At 43.7% G+C, this 27,504-nt stretch overlaps 2 protein-coding genes across 3 annotated transcripts; one reads left to right on the top strand and one right to left on the bottom strand.

Moving 5' to 3' along the window:
* Positions 1–622: 622 nt before the first annotated feature.
* RBM17 (RNA binding motif protein 17) lies at positions 623–26,814 on the bottom strand. Of its 2 annotated transcripts, XM_055332203.1 has the most exons (13): positions 26,697–26,808; positions 22,173–22,489; positions 20,120–20,257; positions 16,252–16,368; positions 13,328–13,494; positions 11,356–11,453; positions 8,521–8,577; positions 7,482–7,623; positions 5,380–5,531; positions 4,195–4,268; positions 3,350–3,448; positions 2,140–2,212; positions 623–2,007 (listed from the first exon to the last, which is right to left on the bottom strand). In XM_055332203.1, the coding sequence occupies exons 3-13, from the start codon at positions 20,240–20,242 to the stop codon at positions 1,904–1,906; spliced, it is 1,206 nt and encodes a 401-aa protein (XP_055188178.1). In that variant the 5' UTR covers positions 20,243–20,257; positions 22,173–22,489; positions 26,697–26,808; the 3' UTR covers positions 623–1,903. The 2 variants fall into 2 exon arrangements, with proteins under 2 accessions (XP_055188178.1, XP_055188179.1); XM_055332204.1 differs by lacking the exon at positions 22,173–22,489 and having other exon boundaries at positions 26,697–26,814.
* LOC129514119 (basic salivary proline-rich protein 2-like) lies at positions 26,134–27,080 on the top strand. Its single transcript, XM_055332668.1, has 2 exons — positions 26,134–26,510; positions 26,588–27,080. The coding sequence occupies exons 1-2, from the start codon at positions 26,134–26,136 to the stop codon at positions 27,078–27,080; spliced, it is 870 nt and encodes a 289-aa protein (XP_055188643.1).
* The last annotated feature ends 424 nt before the right edge of the window (positions 27,081–27,504 follow it).

Genomic DNA, 27,504 nt, shown 5'->3' with positions numbered 1-27,504 from the left:
CTTTGCTGTGAAAATGATACCCGTTCAGTAGAAACCATACTAGTGGGCTCTCTAGAGATCGGATCCTCTCCATGATGCTGGGCAGTGGCAGCTGCGACCACGAGGGCAGATGACTCATCCTGCCGTTCTATTCACTTCCAGGCAGTCCTCAGTACAGGAGACACTTAACACCTGACTATCAGATAGGTTTTGTGCGAGAGGACTTCGCCCCCCTTAAGGCTGGTGAGAGTGCTGCGGGCACAGTTAAGATAGTGGAGGCTAGGCTAGGCCTTTCAGCAGGGAAGGTGTACTAAATGGATTTTCAGCTTATAGTGGGTTTACCGGCATGTAACCCCATCATAAGTCGAGGAAGGTCTGTACTCAGTACAGGCACGTTTAGGTACCTGTAAACCCAAAGGTAATACACCCATATTTACTGTTTGGTCCAGGTAGTCAGGTCCACCAGAGGACCTGTTCAAGTCTCAGGGCTGTTGATTTTTATTCCTGCAAAATATTCAATTATGTCATTCTTTTATACCTTATATTCTTTAACCCAAACCTATTTTATAGAATATGTGCACTTTTATCACAAAAACCGAGTCTCAATTCAGTTTTACTCAGTAAAATAATACCACAAAAGAGAAAATGTTATTCTTTTATTTATGTTAAATAAAAACATGAGAAAATCCTTTTTTAAAAAGGGTCAGAATATTCCTTATGTCTCCAAACCACGGATGCAAAGAACTGCTGAGTGCTTTCTTCACCCATGGGGTCACAACACACTTCCATGTGGTGATCACCTAGAGACAACATAGATGCGTGCTCTCCAGTTGCCACTCCAGGAAAGTCACATGCAGTATTTGGGCAAGCAATGAACAGAACACAGGCACAGTATATTCTGGAAACACTTCCTGTGCTGGCAATGAACCTCAGTACCAAGTATCATTATCTGGTTTTGTTTTTGTGGTCCTGCTACATTTGTAAGCCATACATACCACCACACTTCAATGGTACAATTTTTCACAATTCCAGAATTCTATCAACTGGCAGTACAGTTTAAGTAGCTTCTGTAGCAGCACTTTAGAAATTTAAAAATTACACATGAGAACTAACACTATTGCAAATTTTGCCAGTAGAAACGTGACCCCCTATGAGCCACCGTTTCCAAAATATAACTGGACGCACGTTTACAATGTACCTGTGGATTCTAGGATCAACATGTCATTTCCGACCTGCACTGAGACTATAGGTGAGTCTCTGAAAACAAGTGCTAGATCCATGGTCTCTACACCCGTCTACCCCTACCCCCAACCACACACCCCACAGTCTAATTTCACCGAAGATGATCTATCCAATCATGGTAGGTTCGCAATTCAACCTTAGCTCAGGTCACAGAGAGTTTTCTAAGATTGGAGTCAATAAGAACTTCTCTGTTAGAGAAAGCAAACATGTTCACCTTTGGCAGACTGCCAAGATGATGCTTTATTATAGAATTTATGAAGCTACAGTTTAGTAACTTGCAGGTTTTATTAAAATGATTCAAAAAAGAAAGAAAAGGATAACAATACAACCCCATATCCCAAAACTTTCTAGATTTTTTAGTGCAAGAAATGCTGTATTACTGAAGCACTTGAGAATTATCATGAAATCCTAGCAAAAAATGTAATCATCTCAGAAGTGGTAATAAAAAAAAGAGAAACAACCAGAGGCACACAGATTGTTTTTTTTTTTTTTAAAGGATTTTTATACTATATTTAAAAAACCACAAAATAAAAAAGGGATCAATCAACATATATCTTAGAAGTCCTTCCAAGAGTCTCTGTACGCAGCAGCCACACAGGCTGGCTGAGGCCTTTTCCTTCTCTGCTCAGCCTGCAGCTCATTTAAGGATCATCGGAGATGACTCGTGCTCTAGTTCTTAAAATCAGACTTGTTCAGCCAAATCCAAGACCCTGAACTTATCCAAATTGTAGAAACATGCTTTTACCACCCGTCCACCAAAATACCTCCCATTCAGATCAACAACAGCTAAAAGACAAACAGAAAGAATGTCAGTTAATACAGGGATCTGTAAGGCATTCCAAGAATATTGTTTTAATTATAAGGATCTAGATCACAAATTCAACTTCTTTATTCTTTCCATTTAGCTGTACAACTTACCTTTAATTGCTGACTCAACTCTCTCAAACTCTAAAAATATTCGTACTGCTTCATCATCAGGGGCACCAGGAATCTGGGAAAGAAATGAAAGTGTAACAGGTGAAGTTATCAACGGAGATATAGTTGAATACAAGCTTTCTTCCTTAACTGATCTTTTGTCGAGTAAGTATTACAATTATCATATACAGAACAAGTCATATACCAAGGAAATAACTGATTTTTTCATCATCAAAATTTGTTAACATCTGGGGTTTTTTTTTTGAATGTCTATTTATGAGAAGCACTGTGTTTGGGGCAGAGAACACAGAGCTAACTGAGCACAGCCACATTTAACCCTGAAGAGATCCTATGCCAGTCGACACCTAAACAAATCACTATGCAGTCAACAAACAGAACGTGATATAGAAGAGAAGCAGCAGTGGGAGCAGAAATTTAAGATGAAAAGATCTGTGCTCTAATTGCTTCTCACATTTGCTTAAGTTCCTCTGTCACGCTCTCCAAGCCTGGTATAACATGGCCCCATGGTGAGCATGTCCCCCATTCATTCCGAGGTGAGCACCCCCACTCCATTCATTCACAGCACTCCCAAACATTCCACTCTGCAGCCCCCTTAGTCTCCAGAAGCTGTGACCCTGTCAGGATACCTGTTCCTCCTATCCAAATCCTACCCATACATTCTAAGCTCACCCACATCTGATACTGTTCACAAAGCTTGCTCTATTTTTTGTGATCAAATCCTTTTCTTGACTCCTGTATTTATAGTGAATACTACAGAGTCTAGCAACTGAACATTCCCTATTTTTACATGTGTTTTGTTGTTTCTTCAATTGAACATACCACTGAGAGCACAGACATGTTTCCTGTCTTCCAAAAGCATGTGGGAGGCACTAAATTTACACTTGCCAAATGAAAGAAACCAAAGGTACGTCCAACTAACTCAACTACTGAGCACATGACAGTAAGTCTTTAGTCGTCAAACTAAACCTCAATCATAAAAGGAAATAATTTATTTCTTCACCAAATAAAATGTGAAGTCCTTCCTGTCTTTATGTTTAAAATTGTTATAACTATGTAAAAGAAGTGTATCTAGGCATCATCTGTGACCTTCGACGATATTACTCACAGTACAACTTGTCTCTACTTGCAGAAAATGTCTGGTAACCTGTCAGTTACAACTTAGGTTACAAAAATCAAAAGAAAGCCCTCTTACTTCAAATATCACACATTTTCCAACTTTGCCGTATTTTTCACACTCTTCCTTGGTTTCTGCTTCCAAGTCTTCATCTACCTCTCCTGCACCAACCATGTTCTATGAACAAAAATGAATAAGTTCAAGTGTAATTTACAAATAAAGGAGATGAATAAATAACTTTGTTTCACGATGGCAAATGTTCTCAATCCCAAATGACACAATGAGAATTTTCATCCTTGTAGTATCCAAAAGTTGGTATTTCTTAACAAAAAAATATTTATGGTTTTTAACATGTTGAATTAAATCAAATTATGAGCTCACAGTACGTAACACCGTACAGAGGTACACTCCCTTTACTCATTTAACTGAAAAATAATTTTTTGAGTTGATGTTCCACTTTGAGTTGAAAGAGTATCCTACATGGACAGGCGCCCAAGTTAAACATGGCTTACCGCGCAAGGCAAAAGTGAACGCATTTTGTTGTAAAATTAAAAGGTGAAATAAGAAAATCTTTTGAGAAACACTAAACACACACACATACACTAAGTTTCATAGAGAGTCACAAGAGCATCTATGCTAGATAAACCAAAATAGATAAACTAAACTGAACGACTTCAAAATTTTAAAGCAATTACTCATTGCAGTCTTGAATACTGCATTTAGCAAAGAAACATTAGTGAAAAGGGAACCTAAGATATCAACCTTAGATGGCATCTATCCAGAACGATCATTTGCAAAAAAATTATTTTCAGTTTTAACTGTTATTGTATCAATAGGGTTGAAAGCATGCAAAGATGGATCAAGGTGGAGTGACAAGCAAAAATCAAGGTAGGAAAACGGGTTTCTTCAATTCTGCTTCTTACCCTTAGGAGGACCACTTTGGTAGGACACTTAAGTATTTCAGTTAATGGATTTGAATCTGACTTCTTGGATGCATCTGTAGCAAAACATTTAAGACGTAGGCGTGTTAGAACACGGAGTCCAAGTTACAATGACTAATTTAATTTCAAGAGTACTTCCCACTATTTATGTCCTTAGATTCATCTATAAGCATTTATGCAATCAGTCTCTGAGCAAAAATGTCACCTTATCCATGATGAAAATATCTGCTCTGCTTCAGCATAGGTTTTTACCATAATTTCTACAAGTTTTCAGCTTCTCTAATTACCTGGGATTTTTGCTTAGGGTCACTTCCTTAGTTCACACAGTTGACAGAGCACAGACCACAAACCTTACAGGTCAGAGTATTGGCACATGCAGTGTGGCCAAAGGTCACCAGTCCAATATAATAAGCAGTGAATTAGCCAGCCACTGGCAGACTAACTTCATATACCCTACAAATCAGGGCGATGGCTGATTTTGGCTTCTAGCCTGTCAGGCCAACCAGCTGCTTCATCAGGCCATGTGTTGACAGGGCTGCCAGCAAAGTTTTCTTCTTTCTTTAGGAAAGGGAGCTAAACTAAGATACTCAAAATAAACTCAATTCTTTTTAAAATGTGAAGCTACACGTTTGACTCATTTCAATATGCCCTCAGCACAGAACAGAACATAATAATAAGATGAAAATAAAACACCAAGTAGGCATCATCTACCACCAGACTGTGAAATAACACCAGACTTCACAGAGCAATCAATCCGTAAGAAAATGAGAAATCACTCTTGAAAGGGTAGGAAAAAGCAAAAAGTAAAAAACGCATGAAGGATGGAAATACACCAGTACCATCACGGACACACTGCACAGGGCTCTTTCATGCTCTAAAACCATAACTCTGATTTTACCAGTTTAACAAGGTCTTTGCATAGTACAAATAGGCATGAAAACACTTCTCTGAGTAGTATTTCTGTGAGTCTATCGTCTTTTCCCCATGAACCTTCCTATCTCTAGATCTGTTCCGATAAGCCTCCCGAGCCTCTGTTTCCACAACACAGAAGTGGAATACATCATAATCCCATATTCTTGGTCTACTCCAGAGAGGGCTGGTCCTCTCATGCTGGACCACGTTCCCCCTGCTCCCACCCCAGAAGCCCTGCTCGTGGAACAGACCCACCTTTCTCTGTGGCATCACCCACAATGATCTTGCCTCCTCGCTTGCTTGTCTTCTCCACTGACAGTGCTGTGCTCAGCCCTTGTTCGTGCTTCCCAAGACCCTGGCCTTCCCGGAAGCCGTACTTCTGCATGATTTTATGTGCTACTGTGCCACTGGGAGGAAGGAAAAGAGAAGGATTTCCTGGCCTTGAAGTCACCAGCTATGGCATAAACCAATTTTATATCATAGCAATTACCCTCGAAAAAGTCTAAATCTCACATGGGCTTCGATGTGGTCACACATAATTACCAACGGGCCAATCATTGGAGGTTGTGGGGATACTCAGGATGAAAAAAAAAAAATGGAAAAAGCTAATGCTGAAATCCTGGACATCCTGAGATTATCTCTGAGGTAAGGAAAATGCCCATATTCTCCCCAAATTCTCCCAGTATCACTGTTAGAAAACACTAGACGTCTTGTGTGCTCCAGAGACTGCACTGCTATACAATTTATGACCACGGTTTACTTCCAAGTGTGCCCGTCAAAAAACAAGCATGATTTTCACACAATGAAGACGACTACATTTTTCTAAATAGTAGAGTTATTGGTGACAGTCCTTATAAACAAAAGAACTCTTGAGCACATCCATTTACCAGATGAGAAAATGGAAGATACTAAGGCCCAGATTAGTTGACCAGCTTAAGGCTGACTCTGAGCAAATCAAGACCCCCAATTTAGAGATTCCTTCACAGGTGCATGTGGTAAAGTGAAGCTGGAACCTGCCCACAGCTCTTAGTACTGAGCGTTCAAACTGCCCCTAGAGGTGCTTCAAGGGTCTCCAGGGAGTCCAGCACAACTACTGCTATTTCAAGCTTGAATCACAAAATCCTGTTTTAAGTAACAGCGCACCTACACGGTTTCCTACATGTCATTAATTTCCTTACAAATTCCACTTGAACAAGCTGATCCAGAGCAGAGAACCCTGAAGGTGGCTGAGCTACACCACCCTGTACTTTCCTTGGGTGTGTGGTGAACACTTAATCTCTGTTCAAAGGGGAATTCAGAACAAAACCCAGCTTCACATCTGTCCACCCTCCAGCACATGTTCTAGGGCGGCCCAATAATCCTTTCTGCAAGAGCGGAAATGCTATCTACACTGCCTTGCATGGTTTCTGAGCACCCAAGAGGACACTACTGTGACCGAGGAAATGCATTTTAAATTGTATTCATCTTCATGTAATTTAATAGCCACCAATTATACCACAGAAAGCAGTGCAGGTCAAGGAGATGGATACCAAGATGACCAGACACTGAAAACCCTCTCGCGGGGTATAAACCCCCGCCATCTACTCCCACTGACTGGTCCCCTCTCCAATGGCTCTCGGAATCCAAGCACATGCACATAGGAGAGGAGCGTCACGCTACAGTTCCAGCAGCAATGTCATAGGCAGAGTGTAGGCCTTAGTGTAATGCTGCTACATCTGATAGCTCCTCATCGCATGAGACACAGAGAAACACAATAAAACATTCTTAAACCAAAAAGCATGCCAAATCCACAGGGGGGTCACAAAAACAAATCCACAAGCCCTATATGAAAGTCACCTTAAAACTGAATTATATATGCCAGCAAACAAATTTCTAATTATAGTTAGAACGACTAAGTATTTTAAACTCAAAGTGCCGAACCATGACCATAAAGTAAAGCAAATGGCTCATTTTATCAAGAAAAAAGTCACTCACCCTTTGGATTACAGCATAACTCAGCTCTAATTCATATGAGCTATTTTGTTTGCAAATGTTATGAAAACCAATGTAAGTAATTATCAGAAACTGTTCCTACCTAGAGAACATAATGTTCAGTGTCTAAATCATTCAAATCTTACATGAAAAGGCTTGATGTGTGGTACAAAACCTTATAGTGCCATGCTGGAACATCCTCCCCGTGACTCAAGCACTGATTCTTTTGAAGAACGCGGTATGACTGCACACTCCAAGCATGCCCCCCATAAACCTGACAGTGCCTCATTTTCCACCAAAAGCCGCATCTACTGACAAGGCTGGCAACACTTCTCACTGAGTCCTGTCCTCACACTTGCTGAGGTGAGAGCAAGTGGAACCATTACCCCATGTTGGCAAGGAAGGAGTTGCCAGGTCCAGTTGGAGATCTGGGTCTGTCTTGTTCCTCGTATACTGGAGGAGGGATAGCAGCTTTGGAAGACTGAGAGCGAGGTCTGGAATCCTCTTCGTAAGGGAAATCTCGGGGTACTGTTGGATAAAAATAAACAGGCTTACCAAAATACTACAAAATAATTCTGAACTATACTTACACAGATCAGTTACCTACAAGGAATAAGATAAAAAACAAATTAATCTTATAGCCACTACATTTCTTTTTTTAAAAATCAGAGGTGGAACACTCTCTTCCTGATTCCCGCTTTGCTCCTCAGGCTTATGGTTTGTTAGGTGCTCCACATAAAACGTATTTAACAGTATCTTTTGACTTATCCTTTTTTTTTTTTTAATTGACTGACCTTCTTTAAAAAGATGACATAAATTGTGCAACAGGTACTAAAAAGCACTAGATAATTTTATTTTCTTGGGACAGTTTAGGTATGGTCCAACCCAGAGGATATGAAAATGGTCTGGATGCTCTATCAAAGTCCAAATCCAATCCAAATATTCTAAATTAGACTACTGGGAGAAGAAACGCTGCATGAGTATGTTTTGGCAATTTAAGTAAATATGCACAACACATAGAAGGAAATAGAAACTCACTGCAGAAAAACCTAATTAAGGAAGGCACTGCCACCTTGTGGAAGGTCATGAATTTAACGACCTCTAAACCAGAGTATGAAAGCTGTAAAATGAGCTGCATTTGTTTTAACCTAACTCCAACTATGAAATGTTAGAGAAAATAAATTACTTAAATGAAAAGAAAAGCATCTCACCCTATAAAATCCAAGCCTCGGCCTGGCATGAAAACTTCTAGAGCACAGAGTGGAAGGGTGGTCTCCCCCTGGGCCTTAGTGGTAGAGCCAGAGGGTGGGTTTTCAGGCTACTACGCTTTACACTCAAAACACCTGGCTGATTCAAGCTAAGACTTCCCCTGACTCGGTCCAAGAGGTGGGTCAGAATAAAAAATGACAAGAAACAGATACATACACTCTTTGTCTTTCTCTACAAGAGAAGTGGGTGGTGCGATGGCAGCTCCGCCCATGCCTGCAAGACAATAATCCACTGTTAGAGGAGCAGACATGCTGACCCTTCGCCCTGCGATGTACTGCACCCTTTCCCTGGGGGACGGGGAGGGAGAGATACCAGCCACCTCATCCCTCCTACTAACATTTTCAAATTCATCTCTGAGTCTAGGATTAAAAACACAGAAAATGGGCAAAACACAGGCAGACAAAATCATCTTGTTCATGGCAGGCATTCAAAAGCCCCAGAATGCAGCTAATAAGTGAATTGCAAGGTGAGAGAACACAGCCCAGAGAACTAGCAGCTACTTGAGACACTATAACATAACTCTCCCCGAAGTCTGTTGCCTGTGAAGTGTTTTCTTTCGTGTGATCTCATTTAGGTCCAAGAAACCTCAGAAGGAGGTCTTACTGCTTCCAGTTTTCAGATGAGAAGAGGATCAGAGGAGTTAATAGCAGAGACAGAATAAAACCCAGCTCCCTGAGGCGCCAACACAGTCCACCACAACCCAGCACCCTCCTGTCTAGGGCGTCAACCACTGCAGCTAAACACCTATTTGGAAATGTGGGTACTTTGGTGCTTGTGTTGTCGCCATTCCTGCTCCTGTCTCCTGGACAATGATGACACAACGAACCCAAACAGACTCCACCTGCTATCCAGCAACCGGGAGGAGAACAGGCATGGAGGATAGAAGGGATTTTCATTAGATTCATTAGGCCCTAACATAGGTATTACAACTTAAACCACCAATGAAACAATAATAATAAAATGTAAAGTAAAAAAACCCAAACATTACAAACCATGCTGTACCAGCACATGTAAGGTTTCACAAAAGAAACTCTAAAGCTAGTGTTTGTGCATCACGATGAATGAACATGGCTGGACTAGACTTATGGAGAAATAAGAACCTAAAAGAAACTTATGTTTCTTCTGATGTACCTATTATCATTTTTTTACCTTGTCACTGAGACCTAGGTGATTACTGACCGATTCTGAAAAAAAATCAGTTCTGAATTTAATATAAAAAGTGCAGGTGATTACTGGAAATGTGCTACTAATCTGGTTAAAATGTGAACATTAATCTGTTAACAGCAGCGTGAAAATAATGCCATTATTTTCTCCTACTACTAGTCTGTATAGATTGTGTTAAAAACAATGTCCTTAATATAGAAAGCACAGCTCCTTATGCAAAGGGCAGCCAATCTGTAAACTGGAAAAGTAAGATGAACAAATACACTGGATTCTAAAACAAGTTAATTAACATTTGTTAGCCAGCAAGAGAATGGATATGGAATGTTTACCAAAATGCCTGACATACACAGTGCACCCAAATGTTAACTCTCCTCCCTGTTAGAAACACAACACAGTGCAACCTGACACTGCTCAGCATGTGGTACTTTTTTTTTAATGAGGTATAACTGACATGACACATTCATTTCAAGTGTATAACATACTGTGACGTGATCCCACAATAAGTCTAGTTGTCATCCATCATGCATGGTTACAAGTGTTTTTTCTTATAATGAGGACCTTTAAGATCTACTCTTAGCAACTCTGAAATACGCAATATACTTGTACTAACTACACCTAATGCTATATGTTACATCCCCATGACTTATTTGATCACTGGAAGTTTGTTCCTTTTGCCCACCCCCAACCCTGTCATCTCTATCAACTACAAATCCGTTCTCTGTGTATCTATGAACTTGGTTCTTTGCTGTTGCATCTAGTAAGCATCCAATAAATACATTTAATTTATATCTGCACTGGAAGATTAAGAGTTCTCAATTATTACAGACGTGTTCCTTTCCAACTCAATTAGTATTTTAAATAAAACCCTCAATCAGCCTCACTGTACACTGGGGAGGAACAGGCTGGCCACACTACTACTCATACAACTGAGCTCATGCATGTGGAAATATACTGCAGCTCTGTGACATTGTGTTGAAGATGACCACAAGATAAGGGAGGTTTTCGGGCAAACAAACATCTTGGATCCTCTGAACAGTGGACTTACATTATATAAAGCGCTTTAGCTCCCTCCGTGCCTAAGATTTCTCACCTTTAAAATGGGGATAATCACAGCTCCTACTTGGAGCTGTGTGATGGAAAGTGCTTCTTAGAACAGTACAACCTGGTATCTAGCAGACAAGGAGAAGGTTTAAATTTCTCAAATAAATCTCAACCTGTCAACCAAACTGGTCAACTAAACCAAGGAAATCTCAGCAATTAAAACACAACGAAGCGAATGTAAGAAGCATTCCGTTCTCTCCCCGATGAACACTCCTTAGCTATCCAGTAAGCAGGAAGAATTCAGCTCTGACACAAGTACAATTCTGCGTGTAAAATCTTAGAAATGGAAGGGGCTTAATGAAGTACCTGGCTCAAATTCCTGTCTCCCTACTCTCCACAGACCCCAGAAGAAACCAATGTTCAGGGAAGCTAAGCGATTTCCTCAAATTCATGCAGGTCAGTGGCAAACACTGGAAACGAGTGCCTGGACTCTGTTCGGTGCTGACCGCATACACAGCTGGCAACGAGAAGAGATCAATGTGGCTGTGCGCACGTACGTAAGGTATGCTCCAAATCTCCAAGCAACACAGGTGAGAGAGGGATTGAGAAGCCCAGAGGAATGCACATGAAAAGAGGATGTAGGTTAGAACTGTTCTGTGAATATGGACTGCTGGAATTCCAGACAAAATTACCTTAATCAATATCAACTCAATTACTTGTCTATGACTATGAAAAGCAGTAGAATGTCACAAGTTTGAGATGCGACAGGTATGTCCCACGCCTTACTTCTTTTCCGCCTCTCCCGCTCATAATCCTCATCTTCATCAGAATCTGGATCTGGTCGCCTCGAAAACCCACTAGCTTCATGTCTGTCTTTACGCCTCCTGTGACAACAAAGGACCCAAATATTCGTTACAGAAGAACCAATTTTGAGATGTGAACACATGGATGTCACCTTGACTTGCTCTTGGCTAGAAAATTCTCAAATCCTCTCTTTCTCACTAAACTATTTGGGGTGGGGGGGCACATGACCAAATACTGGTTGAAGGCGGAAGTAGCAAAAATTAAGTGATAAAAATTCAAAAGATAAGTTGAACAAATTTAACAGCCATATGAATATAAGTAGCAAGAAAAAAGTTTACTCAATGTTTACCTCTTTTAATTTTAAAGCATATCAACATAGGTAACACTTTAATATTTTTGATTCTGCAGAACATGCTTTCACCTCATGAAATGATTCAATAAATGAGAAAAAGTATTAACTTTATATAACTATTGAATAATTAACAGTCAATATTTTCAAAATAAGCAATACAAGTAAGTCCTTTCTACTCATACTTTCAAAAATTATAAATGAAAGATGTATATAAGCTTTTCAAAATTCCATCTGGCTCAAAATTAAAGAAGCATTTAAATATTTTATTTTTTAAAGTAAGCTCTACCTGCCCAACATGGGGTTTGAACTCATGACCCTGAGACCAAAAATCGCATGCTCTGCCAACTAAGCCAGCCAGGTGCCCATAATATTTTAAGTATTTTAAATGGTTATGATTCAAGTGGCATCTCATTATTCAACATCAGATTTTTAAGTCACTTTTCTAACAACTCACACAAAATATACTTCAAGTTTCCTACATCTAGATGTGAGATCTGTTCTAGTGTTTGCTTTCATGCTGGAACATAACCACAAGCACACCTCAGAGACACTGCAGGTTTGGTTCAGACCACTGCAGTAAAGCAAATATTGCAATAAAGAGAATAAAAGGAAATTTTATGAAATCAGAAATGAAATTTCTGATTTCCTGGTGCATAGAAAAGTTATGTTTGCACTACACTGTAGTCTATTAAGTCTGCAATAGAATTATGTCTAAAAAAATAACGTATATACCTTAATTAAAAATACTTTATTGCTAAAAAATGCTAACCATTCTGAGCTTTCAGGAAGTCATAATCACTGATCACAGACCACCATAACAAATATAATAATGAAAAAAGTCTAAATATTGAGAATTACCAAGTAACACAGACACATGAGGAGAGCAAATGGTATTAGAAACAATGGCACTGAGGGGTGCCTGGGTAGCTCAGTCCAAAGAGCATCTGACTCTTGCTTTCAGCTTAGGTCGTGATCTCAGGGTGGTGAGACGGAGAGCCTTGTGCTGGGCTCCACACTCAGCACAGAGTCCACTGGAGGATTCTCTTCCTCTCCCTCTGCCTCTGCCCCCTCCACCCCTGCCCATGCTCTCTCAAATAATCTTAATCTTAAAAAAAAAGAAGAAATGGCACTGATAGACTTGCTCCATACAGAGCTGCCACAAACTTTATTTTTAAAGATTTATTTATTTGAGGGAGAGAGAAGAAGAGTGAGAGACTGTGTACACAGGTGGAGGGGAGAGGGGAGGGAGAGAGAGAATTCTCTAGCTGACCACACTGAGCGTGGAGCCCGGGGCAGGGCTCAATCTCACGACCCTGAGGATCATGACTTGAGCCGAAAGCAAGAGTCAGGTGCTCAACCCACTGAGCCACCCAGGCGTCCCACCACAAACTTCTAATTTGTAAAAAAGACTGCATCTGCAAAGCACAATAAAATGAGGCATGCCTGTGTTAAGTTCTTGAAAATAAACTGATTCCTTCTGATGACTGCTCAGATGTACCATGAGAACTTCAGCCTTTACAGACAGCACTAAAGTTCATTCATTAATAACCCAAAGAATATTTCAAATGCTAAATATATCCTCGAATCCAGACAAAGCCTTACTTTTCTCTCTCTTCTATTTCTTTCTGTCTTTCCAGCTCCCGCTGTCTCTGTCGTTCCTCTCTTTGGCGTTTCACTACTTTCTCATAATCGTTAGGAAACATGGGATCATATTCATCAGCTAAAGGAATCAAAACTTCTCCTGCAGAAAATCCACTGGGAACAGGATCCTGAGGAAGGCAAAAATACCAAACTGTATCATCCTCATGTTTTACAATTTTATTCATAGAATTAAAGTAAAAAAATATGAGCGTTAGAAGGGGCTTTGCAGACCATCTATCCGCCTCCTTTGCTTTACAGACGAGGAAACGGAAGCCTACGGAGGGTTAGTGACCTGATGTGGCCACACACCTAGCTATCTGAAGCAGCTGAACCAAGAGTTTCACCTTTCAGTTGAGTATGAATTCCATAAATACCCTATGGCATCTTCCTGGAATTCGTAAACAAGCTGCCACCATCTAAAATTTCAAGCAATAAATTAGACTATTCATAAGAAACAATGAATACTTCTGCTTTTGTATGTCCCTATGAAAACTTAAAAATAAACAATCCATGAATAATAATCATTCTTGTGGCCACTTAATAGAGTAATTTTAGATTCTGCTTAAGTGGAAACAGGATATATTAAGACTTCACAATAAAAAGCATCCTCCTGGACTTTTTGAAGCCTCTGGAACACAATCCTTTCCAGGTAGGATGCATTTCAGGCACTGAGTCTCATACAGGTGGATACAATTCCCTTCACATCATTAATTCTTTTAACATCCACTAAGATCAGGTTTGGATGTTAACATTTTGCATTTCTTTTCTGTACATTTAGAAACTGGGGCTACCCTTTGAGAGAAAACAGGTAGTCTTAAAGAAATCAGAAAAACAAAAGGCAGGCCGAGCACAGCTGACCTGAAAATACGTGACCAGAAATGGGGCTCTAAACCTCCACGCTTTGTTAGTTTTCTGTAAAAATGAATGCCCTAACTGGTCTCCACAGATATTGTGAGCAAGCACAGGTTGGGACTAGAGTCTCTGAGGGCCCATTCTGCACCTCCTTCAGGAAGTACACTGCCCCAGACCAGCAAAGGCAGCACAGCTGTTTGTAAAATGTGTTTTGTATGTGAACACAAGACTGATGTGATACAGAGAGCTTACGTTCATTATCAAGGGATCTAAATTGGACAATTCCTGTATTACACTATTGCATGTGATGTTTTGCATTGTAAACAAACATTTCAATGCTTTCTTATAACTAAAAATCAGAAATATGATGTCCAATGAATATAAGAAATTAGAAAAACAACTATAATCAGCTCCTGGCCAGAACACTGAAAAGTTGATACAAATCAAATAAGGCAAGGTTCCCAAGGGTAGTTACGAATTTGTATTCATATAAAAGCTATTTTAAAAACACAAAGGCATATACACAAGATTTCCTTTCAGTTATTATTAAGACAGGAGAAAAACTAACAATCAGCTACTCAATTTATACAATACTATTACCACAGAGTTTCTGACTGAACCAACTGTCAATATCAAGGTTAATTCTTTGTCATTTCAAAATCTGAAAGTAAACAACTTTTACTGTATAAACCCTGCTGAGCTGAACAAAGAGCCATCATCTCTAAATGCCATTAAGAATAAAGTCATCTGTTCAATTTTTAGAAATGAAAATGTCAATGCCCCAATGCTGGGGAGGGGGGAGTGGGTAAAAGTAAACTACATATTGTGGTGCTGCTGTAGAGTCAAGACCCAGTAACAGGAAACAACAACCCTAGTTTTTGGTTAAATGCGGTGGGGAAAAATTAGATAATCTGTGGGGGGAAAGTGTTAAATGACAAAGAATCCCCAGAAACCTCTCCACTAGGGGATGTCTTTCCTTCTTGACAGTCTATCAGCCTGCACAACCAACACCAGTTCTTCCGGCCAAAAAAATCTCAGAATAAAAGCAAATTTGGGAAGCAGATTCCAACCCAGAACAGTTCTGACTGAAACTAAATACTGAAAGGAGCGGGCATACAGTGGGACTATGTCTCAGCTTGATCTGGGTCCCTTCTAATCGGGGTGGGGGTAGGGAGAGGACCTTGCTAAGAAACAGCAATAAGAGCATATTCTATTTATTAACCGTTTGGTCATTTTTCATCAAGCAATTTGTGTGTGTGATGCTTACTAAACTCTTGCAGTCCTATTACTTGCCCGCCATCTGTAGAGGGACACGGTTAGGTTACCTGAGGAGTGGGTGTGATTTCAACTGCTCTACACTGAATTCATTTATCCCTCATTTTGTATCATTTCTCAGTTACCCTGGTCCAAATCCTCCTCATCCTCACTAGGCCATTTATAGAGTTGACCACATCTGTTTGTTTTAAAGACTGTGTAAAATCGCTGAAGTGTAAAGGTCAGGCTAGTAGAATTTGAACCTCTTCTCTACTGTAGTCTGTAATCAAGACAATAAGCACTAACTGTAACTGTCCTTATGACACCAGAAATTAAACACAACCCATATATTCAGCATGAAGTGAACCAAATAAACTGTGGTATAACGCATGTGAGGAAGTCGAGTGAAGCCGGTAAAATGATCAGACAATCTACACTCTTTGACATACACACACGGTCACAGCACATAAAGTGAGAAAACCAAGGTTAGGGAACAGAAGGTGGAGGAGGCAGAGAACGGAAAGATATTCCAAAATATAAAGTTTTTAACTTCTAGCGGGTAGCATTGTCAGAAAGGAAACAGTAGGTCCGACTGTTTTTCCCTTTCTGCCTATTACCAGTTTCTGATTTTTCCATAATGTACTATTTTATTTTAAATAATAATTTTTACAGTTGAGCCGAAAAGAGCACTGGCTAGCCTGCAAAGACCCACTGAGGAGACCGTGCTCTGGGGACACGCGCGTAACACAGGAGAGCCGCTCAGGCCCGGGGCGGCTCACCTTCAGGCCGGCCGCCACGTGCGGGGGGGTGTCCACGATCTGCCGGTCGTCTGAAGAGCCACCTCGCTTTAGGTCGATTACTGGGGCAAGTACCGTACTCTGTTTCGTTCTCTGGCTCTAAAATCATGGAAAAACAAAAGGAGTGCACTGAAGCTTCAAATTAAAACTCACACTGTTTATAACAAAGCTTTTTGGCCTCTGTAACGAACCTTTCAATTATCAGAAAAACATTCTTGAAACAACAGCCTTTTAATTCTATTATTACTACCACCATATACTGGTTTCCATAGCCATTTTTTTTAACACAAATTTCCTCTATTTTTATAAAAGGTTTACAGTAAGCTTGGTCTCTTTTCTTTAAATCTTCATGAAAAATAATAAATGAGAAAAGCTCTAACACTGATTTTCCCTTTGGCCCCAGGAGGGCACATCACACTTAGACTAGTGGGACTCTTTCACAAGGAATAGATATGCTTTTATATCCTGAGCAAAAGATATTCGTGAATTAGAAGTTGTTCCCTCCCACTAGAATCTAAACTCCTCTTTTATTATGAGCCCATAGAAAACAATGTTTTAAAGAGAACAATACTCATTCACGTACCACTGTTATCACGTTTTCTTTACTGAACACCTGTATTTTGTATTGAACCATCTGAAAAGAAGTTGGAGATTCATGACACTTTCCCTTAATCTCCTAAAATTAGACATTCTCTTACATAAGCACAGTACTATTACCACATCTCATAAAAGCAATAATCCCCTATATCATTTCCTACCCAATTCATACTCAGATTTTCCAGTCTGTCCCCTAAAATGACTGATTTTATTTTGAACTAGAATCATACCAAAGTTCTCCAAAGCATCTGATTTTTAAATCTCTCAATTTAGAACAGATTCCTTCCCCCGCTGTTGTCATCATCACCACCAGAGCCGCGTCTTTGTCTCCTCCTCTTTTCCCCGACACTTGTAAAATGCTGCACATTCTAGACCTGTCTGTTAACTTCCTGGTGGTCTAGTTTCACTTATTCCTCTATGTCCTTGTAATTCCTGAAAACTGAATACTTCACAGGTGCGTGAAGTGTTAAATGCAATTTAAAGTGTTATATGCTTTCATTGTTATTACTATAAAAGGCTCAAAATAAACCACTATCGTCTTGAATTTAACAGTACTTATAATGTTAAGGAAACCAATTTAATCCAATCATTAGATATACAATCCACTAAATGAATACCAAAATTTAGAAGACAATGGGAAGATTCTCCAAATCACGTATTTTCTATTATATCCCACATGAGACCACAGCTCCATCTTTCAGTTGTAGGTAGTTTTCTTTACCAAACACCTTTACAGATTTGGTTAGGCCAACCTAGTACTGAGTAATTAATTAGTCAATTAAACCTAAGAGAATCAGTGCAACATATCTTCACTTCCCTCAAGAAAAACAAAATGCTAACTTCACAGAGCAATCTCAGAAAGATTTAGAAAGTTAGCAGAAATGATTTCACAGACCACTTTTTATTCTGACCTATCTTTTAAAAACCTATTTGAAATCTCAGGAGATGTCCTAGTAGCTGAAATTACTATACTGGAGAAGGGAAAACCTGATAAGCATAAATTAAACAGACTGAAGCAGATACTAAAGAGGATATCCAAATCAGTACATAATGAGTAAATTTCATTTAACTTTTTAATATATTTTTGAAAGGATCTATTTTTCTCAATTGTATTTTATATAAGCTAGTTTTTAACTGATATGTTATAAATATTCTCTGTTTGGATAGGGTAAGTGATCCTGAAGTTACTCTGGGCAGGAAGAAACAAATTAGTTAGGATTTTTAAAATTTGGCTGCAAATAATCCACAAAGCTGTCAATACTTATGTTGGTAATTTTGAAGAATCAGCCCAGTTTTTAATCTGTATATATCTAGTATATTTTGACTTCTGCTCTTCTATTTTGTTACCTCCCACTGACCTAAGATTGTCCACTAATTGTGTCCACTTAAGGTCTAATTAAATTTATGTTATTAGTTATGAGATTGCTCCTTAAGCCAGACCCATTTTACAAAAGGGAATATTAGGCCTTCAAGGAGAATACATTAAACGTCACTGGCATTGGAATATTAAAGCCTTTTTCCTAAATCTCATGTGCAAAGTAAGTCACATGAAATTCAGAACATTTAAAAAATTAACCAATTTAAAAAAATTAAAAGGGAAAAAAAACAAGATTTGTTTTGCTAATCTTCCCTTCAAGTGGGGTGAGATCCTGTTTTAAGACAAAATTATCGGGCAGCCCAGGTGGCTCAGCGGTTTAGCGCCGCCTTCAGCCCCGGGCGTGATCCTGGAGTTCCGGGATTGAGTCCCGCGTCGGGCTCCCTGCATGGAGCCTGCTTCTCCCTCGGCCTGTGTTTCTGCCTGTCTCTCTCTCTCTCTCTCTGTCTGTCATGAATAAATAAATAATAAAATCTTTTTACAACACAACAACAAAAAAAGACAAAATTATCTGTTTAAAAAATACTGGCAAAAAAATTTAAATCTTGTCATGATGAATTTCAAAAAGACAAAAACCATGATCAGGAGAATCAGCAAAACAAACTAAAATTTTCAGACACTGTTCCTTTACCTGTGGGTATCCTAATCCTAAAACCTTTTGCAGCTCTGAGCACTCAAATGTAAGCACGTCAACAGAAACAACTACTGAGGAGGTAGTAAAGGCAAAGAAAAATAATTCCAACTCTAAAAAATGTTTACAATGTAAAATTTCAAACAGGAAACTTAAAGAGAACAGATTAATGAATCCTTAAATGTCTATGTCCCAGCTGCACCAGCTATCAACTCACGGGCAATTGTGTTCATGTGAATCCTCACCACCTCTGCCCCATAATGGGTTATTTTAAAGCAAATCCTCTAAATTCAAACACTTCATAAGTATCTCAATATAGCTCTAAGGCAGATTTTCTTAACTGTTTTTTTTCATTATTATGAAATTATTTCCTCCCTCTCAAGAAATCTTTTAATACATATTTCCCCGGCCCATAAAACTTACCACTGTCACAGATATACTATGTATCTGTTTATGTCTCTTACGCCTATGTGTGCTCCACACGTAAGAGGAGCAAAGTTTTCATTTCCCGATGGGACAATGTTCCCAGGAGAACATTTAGGGTGATATAGCCTCCACTGGGCCATATGATCTAACATATAAGGGCCCTTAAAACAACATGCACACCAGAGTAACATTTTCATTTCCTAAAAGTATCTGACAGTAACAGTTTAGATCATATATTCGATGGGCAACTATGTTCCTAACGTTATATGCTACTCAATTCCAAAGACACTGCCAGTGCCAAACATGTAAACAACAGGAACAAAACCAATTACTCCCAGACTACATATGCCCAACACGTTCAAAACTAACTGGAGCCTTCACTAATGCATACAAATTCTTAATTCCTGCAGAGCCTCGCTCCTCAAAGCACTGCTTCCAAACCACCTACAACAAACAGCAGGAATGCTACTTAAAAAGGCAGATTCCCAGGCCCCAAACCAGGAATATGGCTAATGAAGCAACATTTCAGTCAAATCCTTGGCCAAGCTAAGACTCACAGAAGCCTGAAAACCAATGTCACCACTGGAAATGGAGAGCCCTGATTTTCTTCATTCCGATTTCCTGAAACAGTTCTATTCCATCAACAGCACAATGATCTCAAACTCTTTATTTCTCTCCACCCAGAGCCTCTCCCCCTATAGATGTTTAACCCTACATATCTGATAAACAGGCAGAAGAACAAGCTAAAACCAAATTACTCTTAATCCTCAGGAGGAACCTGCTGTGTAGACTTCCACTTTCACACCATGGACCTATCTTACCTTTGCTTGTGTGAGAGCTGCCTTCTTGACCTGAAGCTGAGACTGCAGAAGTTTAAAGTTTTTGGACCAGCCTTCTGTTTTTGAATCACTGGTCTCCACTCCCAGGTCATCGTACAGGGACATCTTTCAAGTTTAATGCTGAAAGGCAAGGAGAATGAGGCTTAAAGAATGCAAAATACAGGAAGGATTTCCTATCTTTTCATGTTAAAATAGCTTAGTATCATGGAATTTTAGAGGTAAAAGGTAGTGGAAGAGGTCACCTGGTCCAGAAAGCTTCAGCAACAGACGTCAAAACGCCCAATACCACCAATCAGTGCCCTTCCTAACACGCGACGCCATATCGACATGTTACTTTACAAATACACTTGAAGAATTAATTTTTCCACCTATAAGATCATGTGGTCAAGTAATTCATGAGTGAAATCATTCTGCTCGATTGCATATAATGGTCATTATTAATAATTACGTATTGTCAATTACACATATCCAATTTTTAAAAATTCTTTTTTGACTCAACAACGAAAAGTAGAAACTTTACAACAACCCATTACCAGGTTGATTTAGCACTATTAGCTACCTTTTATGAAGAAGAAATGTAAACACATGCCTAGAAACAAAAAATAAAAAAGAAATGCTATCACTGATGCCGTATTTTCATAAATGACTGATTACTGAGGAAAGTAGAGAGGTGGATCATAAACGCCTCAACTAACTCATAGCCCACCAAGTTGAAATGTGTAATCTTTAATAACATTGATTACAAAGAGATCATCAATAATCAGCATGTGAATGGTCAATACATAATATCCTTGCAGAATAGAAGGATATAAGACAACAACAAAACAGCCAGATCAAGCTTCATAAAGCCTTATCGAGCCAGGGTGGTAGGAAATGTAGGATCTGCTAGAGAAACCTCTGGAGAAGCCTCGTGCGAGGCTACACTGAAGCCTGGGCTGGTGCAGCATTAAGACTCTGGGAGGTCATCTGCCCAAGGTCATGGTGAGAAGACCCGTTTTAAATCTAGTCCACCACAATCCTTGCCACTAAACCCCTATACTCTCACCTTTTTAAAAAACTCAACATTCTGGGTGAAACCGCGACAACCGCGACATAGCCCTCTTCGCAAAGGAAGAAATCAATCTCATTCTCACAGACGCAAAGAGAAAAAAAAATATGACTGAAATTCCGAAATTGCAAATACATACTTTGCATGGGTAGTTTCCGATTTATGGACACATTTCAAAAATCTGTCCGTCCCCAGGTCCAGACAGCATTTTGCCATAGAAACTGTGTTAAACAAATCCTGCTCCGCCTGTCTGTCTCAGAAGGATGGTGAGACGGAGGAGAAGGGAGATATTGAATGCTCCCCGCCCCCCCCCCCCCCCCCCCCGCCCGCGCCTCTCCGGTATGTGCTTACTTCTCCGCCCTTCTCTGACCCCGCCACTGCAACACCCTGGCTGGCCCTGGATCCACCTGCGTGGGGCGGGGGGGGGGGGGGGGGGGGGGGGGGGAGCCGCTCTGGTTCCGAGCGGGCAGCTGAGCCCGGACGTCAGGGCCCCACGCCGCCGCGTCAGTTCCTTCCGTCCCGTTTACATCCGGGCCCTCGGGCCGCCTGCAGCTCCTAGGTCCCCTCGCGGTGGAGGGCCCCCAAGGGAGTACAGAGGCCGGGGGAATAAAGGGGAAAGCCGGGCACCGTGGCGCTCAGCGGCTCCGCGGAGGGCGCCAACACGCATTCCTAGACAGCGGCACGTCCCTGGGAAAGAAAAGCCCGCTGCCCGCGGCGCCAGACGGAGGAGTGAGCGCCTGACTCAGGACTTGGCAACCCACGGTCCCATGCTCGCGGGAAGCCTGAGTCACTGAGGCAGCAAAGGAAGAGTGAGGGAGCCCGGCGCCCCCGAGAACCTGCTCCCGCCGGCGCCGGGCCCAACGGCAGGCAGGCCGGCTGCGCGGTTCGGGCGCCGCTGCAAACCCTCCCGAGCCGTCTTTCCTGAGCTTTCTGAGCTTTCTGCCCACGGCGACCGCGCGGAAGGAAGAGCCCGGGGCTGCCCGGTACCTTCTCAGAGCCTACGCGGGGCTGGGAACTCCTCGTTCTCACAAACACGTAGCCTTCCGCTCTCCACTTCATCGGAAGAACTCGGAGCAACAGCAGAGAAAAACGAAGCCGGCTGCAGCCCAGGCCTGTGGCCCTCAGGGCACCGCGCCAGCGACCCGCACCCTTCCCCCGAGCCGGCTTCACGGGCCGGGCTCTATCCAGCCAGTCGCCAGCGGCGCCCAGTCCAGCGACGGGTCCGTTTCTTTTCTCCTTTATTCTCAGAAAGGCGAGGGAACGCCAACACGCTCTGGGAAACGACTGTCAACAGGGAAGCTTCCCTAGGAAATTATAGAGAGAGAAATCATCAAAATGTGTTTGCAACCCAAACTCTCCTTCTCCCGGTACCTCTTCCTAAGAAACGCAACCACCTCCTCGAAAATGGTATTTACGGTTATGTTCGTGCCAGCGGAAACGGGTTAACCAAACGCCCACCGATCTACGAAGGGAAGAGACCAGCCTGGCCATTTGTGCACCGCCAGTTTCTGGCACACGGCAGGGGTTCGGTATGTGGACTTTTGCGGAGGTATTAATAGTAATTAAGTGAAGTCCGCTCAGCCACACGAATCCGCAGGGAGAACACCCAAGGCCCAAGGCTCCACAGGCAAAAGGCTCTGGAGAAAGATGGTGCCAGCGGCTGTACGACCTGTGTGCTTACTGCCACGGTCCCAGGCCCTTAAAAACGGTTAAAATCCCAAGGTTTGTGTTACTTACACTGACCACCCAGCCACATAGAAGGATAGGGAAGAGGGAGGGGGGTGAGGTAACAGCCTGCCAATTAACACCAGTGCATCTCCCTACCAGGAAGAGTGACTCTAATGGAAATAGTTCCCCAAATCTGCGGGGTTAAAAAAAAGTCAAACAGTATAGAGGCTCTCCTCCTGGACCAGAGCTCTTCCATCCGGGATCTAGCATTTAGCGAGGACGTGGTAGCTGAATTCATGAGGTCCCATGGGACCCTATTTCTGGTGATTCCGTTTCCAAATTGAAGACGGTCTGTTAACAATTCCATTTGACTTGCATCCCTCTCCGACTTTTGAAAATCACTATGCAGCAAAATCATTCATTTAAACCTCCCCGTTTCTGCTCTCAAGAGCTTCGGAAACACACTCTAAATATTAGCAACTGATGTCATCCTAGCAGCATCTGCCTGTTTTCTGTGACAGAGCTTATAGATCAGATCCGTCACCAGAGTAAACGAGGAAGAGCTTTCTCCGCTTTTCCCACTCGGACGGAACTTCAAATTCACAGAAATGGATCCATCACAGCAATGACACACTCGTTACCCAGCTGCACACGTATGGCCTGTTCTAATGGCTACAGGCACCAGGGAATCTCCCAGGCAGAACAGGAGCCAGAACCTGGACAAACCACATTCACCGCCCATGCCCCTCTAGCCCATTCGAGTGGTTTCCCCAGCCAAGGGGTGGGCGGCACCTGGAACCCCATTCCCATTAATTCCTTACTAGCCTCCTTTTATGTAACGCGATCTCCCTATAAAAGGCGTGCACATTTTGCCTTTAGCCACCTGAGGCACTTGTAACGGGTCAGGGCCGAGTCCTGCGTTCTCCACGCTGCAATAGCCGAAGTGTAGCGAGCGTGGAGGGGGCGGCCAGGACCCGAACCTCACCTGCTTGCTGCTGAGATGCTACTTAGATGCCAGAGCGCATCTATTTCACGGAGTCTGGTGCCGGGTGATAAAAACTAGCGCTTTCTGACATTTGGATGTCCTTTAAGCCAGGGTCAGACACAAACACAGACACGTGACTTTTAGAACTTCCAAACAGCTGCTATTTCTTTTTTATGGTAACACCACACTTTGACACATCTTTTATATATGCTGGGTTTTTTTTTTAAGCATTTTTTAAATTTTTTATTTATTTATGATAGTCACACAGGGAGAGAGAGAGAGAGGCAGAGACACAGGCAGAGGGAGAAGCAGGCTCCATGCACTGGGAGCCTGACGTGGGATTTGATCCTGGGTCTCCAGGATCGCGCCCCGGGCCAAAGGCAGGCGCCAAACCGCTGTGCCACCCAGGGTTCCCTGGTTTGTTTTTTTTTAAAGAAGAAACAGTAAATGTGGTTCTGCCAGAAGAATGACTTGTTAAAATTCTAATTCAACCAGCAGAGATTTTTTTTTAAATGTACAACTAGTAGAAAAAGGGCATGGAAGGCGCGTCCTCAGGGCAGCCCACGTACATCATCTCCACACACACACACCCGTGCATCTCCGAAGCCCTCAGCGGCTACCACCCCCACATAAAACCAGCCAGCCAGCCCCAGCTGGTTTCCCCTGAACGTTCTCGGAGCAACTTCTGCGCGTTACGCTGCCTCCTGGTTGACAGGCTTGCTTCTCCTCCATTATAAACCCCTTCAAGGTAAGGGCTGGTTTTGCCTTCATCTTTGTAGTATTTTCTTTTATTTTTAAAAAATATTTATTTACTCATGAGAGATGGGGGGGGGGGCAGAGACAGAGGGAGAAGCAGACCCCGCCCTGAGCAGGGAGCCCGACGTGGGGCTGGATCCCAGGGCCCTGAGATCATGACCTGAGCCCAAGGCAGACGCTTAGCCGACTGGGCCCCCCAGGGGCCCTCATAGATATTTTCTAAATGAAGTGAGCGGATGGAAAATGGTAGTGCACCTACTTAAATGACATTATGAAACGAGATTGTCAGATGTGCTTTTTAAGGACACAACTTATTTTTACTAGCATTTGACATTCGTGTGCTAAGTTTTAAATTTCACACCATCCTAACAGGAGAAAAACCACCAGGACCATACAACTGACAATGAGTCAAGGTCTGAGTTCTGAGCACCTGAAGAAACAGCGTGATGAGGCCTTTTTCTTCTCAGTCACTAAATACTCATGCATCCTGAAGCAAAAGGGAAGCGCGGGGACTGTGCGAAGTACCCACGGATAGAAAGGAAGAGGATGGGAACACGAGGGGCGGCGCATGTTGAAGTTTACAAGAAAACCCAGGCAACAAGCAATAAAAGGCATCTACCTGCCCTACCTAAAACCCATGATGACTCTTTAGAGGGTGAAAACATTTTTTCCCCTACATCCACCAGGGGCACCGTGGTCGCGTCTGCTCCAAGGCTGGGGGGGCCCGGCGGAGCCCAAGAGCGTCACCTGTTAACTCAGGCCTCCAACAAAGCCCGCTCCTCACTGCAGGACAGGCCTGCGGGACTGCCAGGCCTGGCCACCTGTTTTCTGGAGGTGACTTAAGACAAACCCGGTAAAAGGTTTGTGCAGCTGGGAGCACACACCAGCACCCCTCCCGCAGTCTTGCTTTCCACCTTTTCGCGCTGCACCTTCAGCTTCTCCCGGTCACACACCCGGCACGCCTTGTTCTAGTCCCGCCTCACGACCCACTCGCCCTAAGCTGTACAGTGAGGGGAGGAACGGGGGGGAACGGGGGGGGGGTGCCTCAAAGGTTTGGCGCCTGCCTTCAGCCCAGGGCATGATCCTGGAGACCCGGGATCAAGCCCCACGTCCGGCTCCTGGTGCATGGAGCCTGCCTCTCTCTGTCTCTCATGAATAAATGAATGAAATCTTTAAGCTGTGAATGAATGAATAAACGAATAAATAAATAAATAAAATCCTTAAGCTGTTCCGCGGGCAGCACATTTCCTAATGAAATTCCAAAGCCCACCCTCTGCTTAAGTCGTCAGCTCATTCTCCCCCCCCCCCCCCATTCCTCAGGTATCTCCAGGGCTGCGGGCCTCTCTCCTTTGCAGAGCCCACCTGTGGCAGGGGTCGCGGCAGGCGTCACGGCAGGGGTCAGGGCAGGGGTCACGGTAGGGGTCGCGGCAGGGGTCACGGCAGGGTCAGGACAGGGGTCACGGCCCCCGCGAGGTCGACGCGGAACGCTGCCCTTCTCCAGGGCCCGCCCGCTGCTCCCCCCGCAGGCCTGGCTCCGGCATGAGCTCCCCCCCCCGGGGAGTCCCCTTCGCAGCCCCTCGAGGGGCCCTTGATGGCGCGCGGCCTCGGGGCGCCTCTCCGTGGCGGTGCGCACGGCCCGGGAGGGAGCAGCGCCCCGGGAGCCCCCCGGGGCCCAAGCGCCTCCGTCTGGCGTCGGCGGCTCGGCGCGCGGGGTCCCGGCGGGAGGAGAGGTCGCGCGGAGCCGCCGGGGAGCGGCCGTCGGGGCCCCGGGGTCCGCAGGTGCGCGCGGGGCAGCGGGAGGACAGAGCGCGACAGAGCGCGACAGAGCGCGACAGAGCGCGACAGAGCGTGCCCGGGCCGCACGGGAAGCGCGCGGAGGCGGCGGAGGGGGGCCGGAGGCGGCGGGGCGGCGGGCGGCGGGGGCGGCGGGGCGCGGGCGGCGGGAGCCCGGCCGGGACCTCTCGCCACCGCCCCCCCCCGCGGCGCGGCCTAGAGCGGCGGCCTCGCGCCCAGCGCCGCCCGGGACGCGCCCCCGCGGCCGCCACCGCCCCCTCCCCGCCCGGACGGACGGGCGCACGGACGCCGCCTCGGGCGCCACTTACCCGGCCCGCCCGGCCGACTCTCCCCATGGGCCGCGGCGCCGCGGAGACGGAAGCCCGCGACCGCAGCACCCGGGCCGGCGCCAACCCTTACGCCGAGGCCGCAGCGCGCGCGGCGGCGCGGGGTCAGGGGGCGTGCGGCCGAGAGAGGGGCGCGCCTGCGCCTGCGCCGAGGGCCGCCTGGGTGCCGCGCCCCCTGCTGGCGGGAGGACCGCGCCGCCGCCCCCCCCCCCGCCGCCGGCGTCCTCCCCTCCCGCCGACAGGGGTCGCCGTGGCGCGGCTCCTGAGCTCTCAGACTCGTGGGAGAGGCTGGCAGCGCCCCCACGCCGCAAGGAGGACAAACGGCCTGGGAGCCCGCGGAGTCCCCTTGGTGCAGAGCCCAAGTAGGCAGGTGCACGGGCAAGCTGCTGCAAAGCCAGTGCACCGACGTCGGTGGCTGAACGAGGGGTCACACAACACAACGCAAGTGGCATTAAAGCCTCACGATTTATTTATGTATTTATTTAATATTTTTTTGCCAGACCTGCTATTTATTGAAGGAAAGATAAATAAAGCACAGATCATTATGTGACATTAAAAGATGAAAACATTCCTTTCTGAATTTTTGCCCCAGTTGTAAACTACCAATCAAGTCAACTCTTTGAGGGCGAGGACGATGTCTTTATAGATAGGACCCAATAAATGTTTAGACTTGGTGTATTGTGAACGAGTTTGAAATCATGATGCCAAAAATGAAAAAAAAATAAATAAATAAAGTCATGATGCCAAAAATAAAAAATAATAAACTAAAATAAAATCATGATGCCGTTTA

Source organism: Nyctereutes procyonoides, unplaced genomic scaffold, assembly GCF_905146905.1.
Source record: "Nyctereutes procyonoides isolate TBG_1078 unplaced genomic scaffold, NYPRO_anot_genome, whole genome shotgun sequence".
Classification (NCBI taxonomy): Eukaryota; Metazoa; Chordata; class Mammalia; order Carnivora; family Canidae; genus Nyctereutes; species Nyctereutes procyonoides.
The sequence above is the reverse complement of the archived record's forward strand: the minus strand, read 5'-3'. Positions and strand labels throughout refer to the sequence as shown.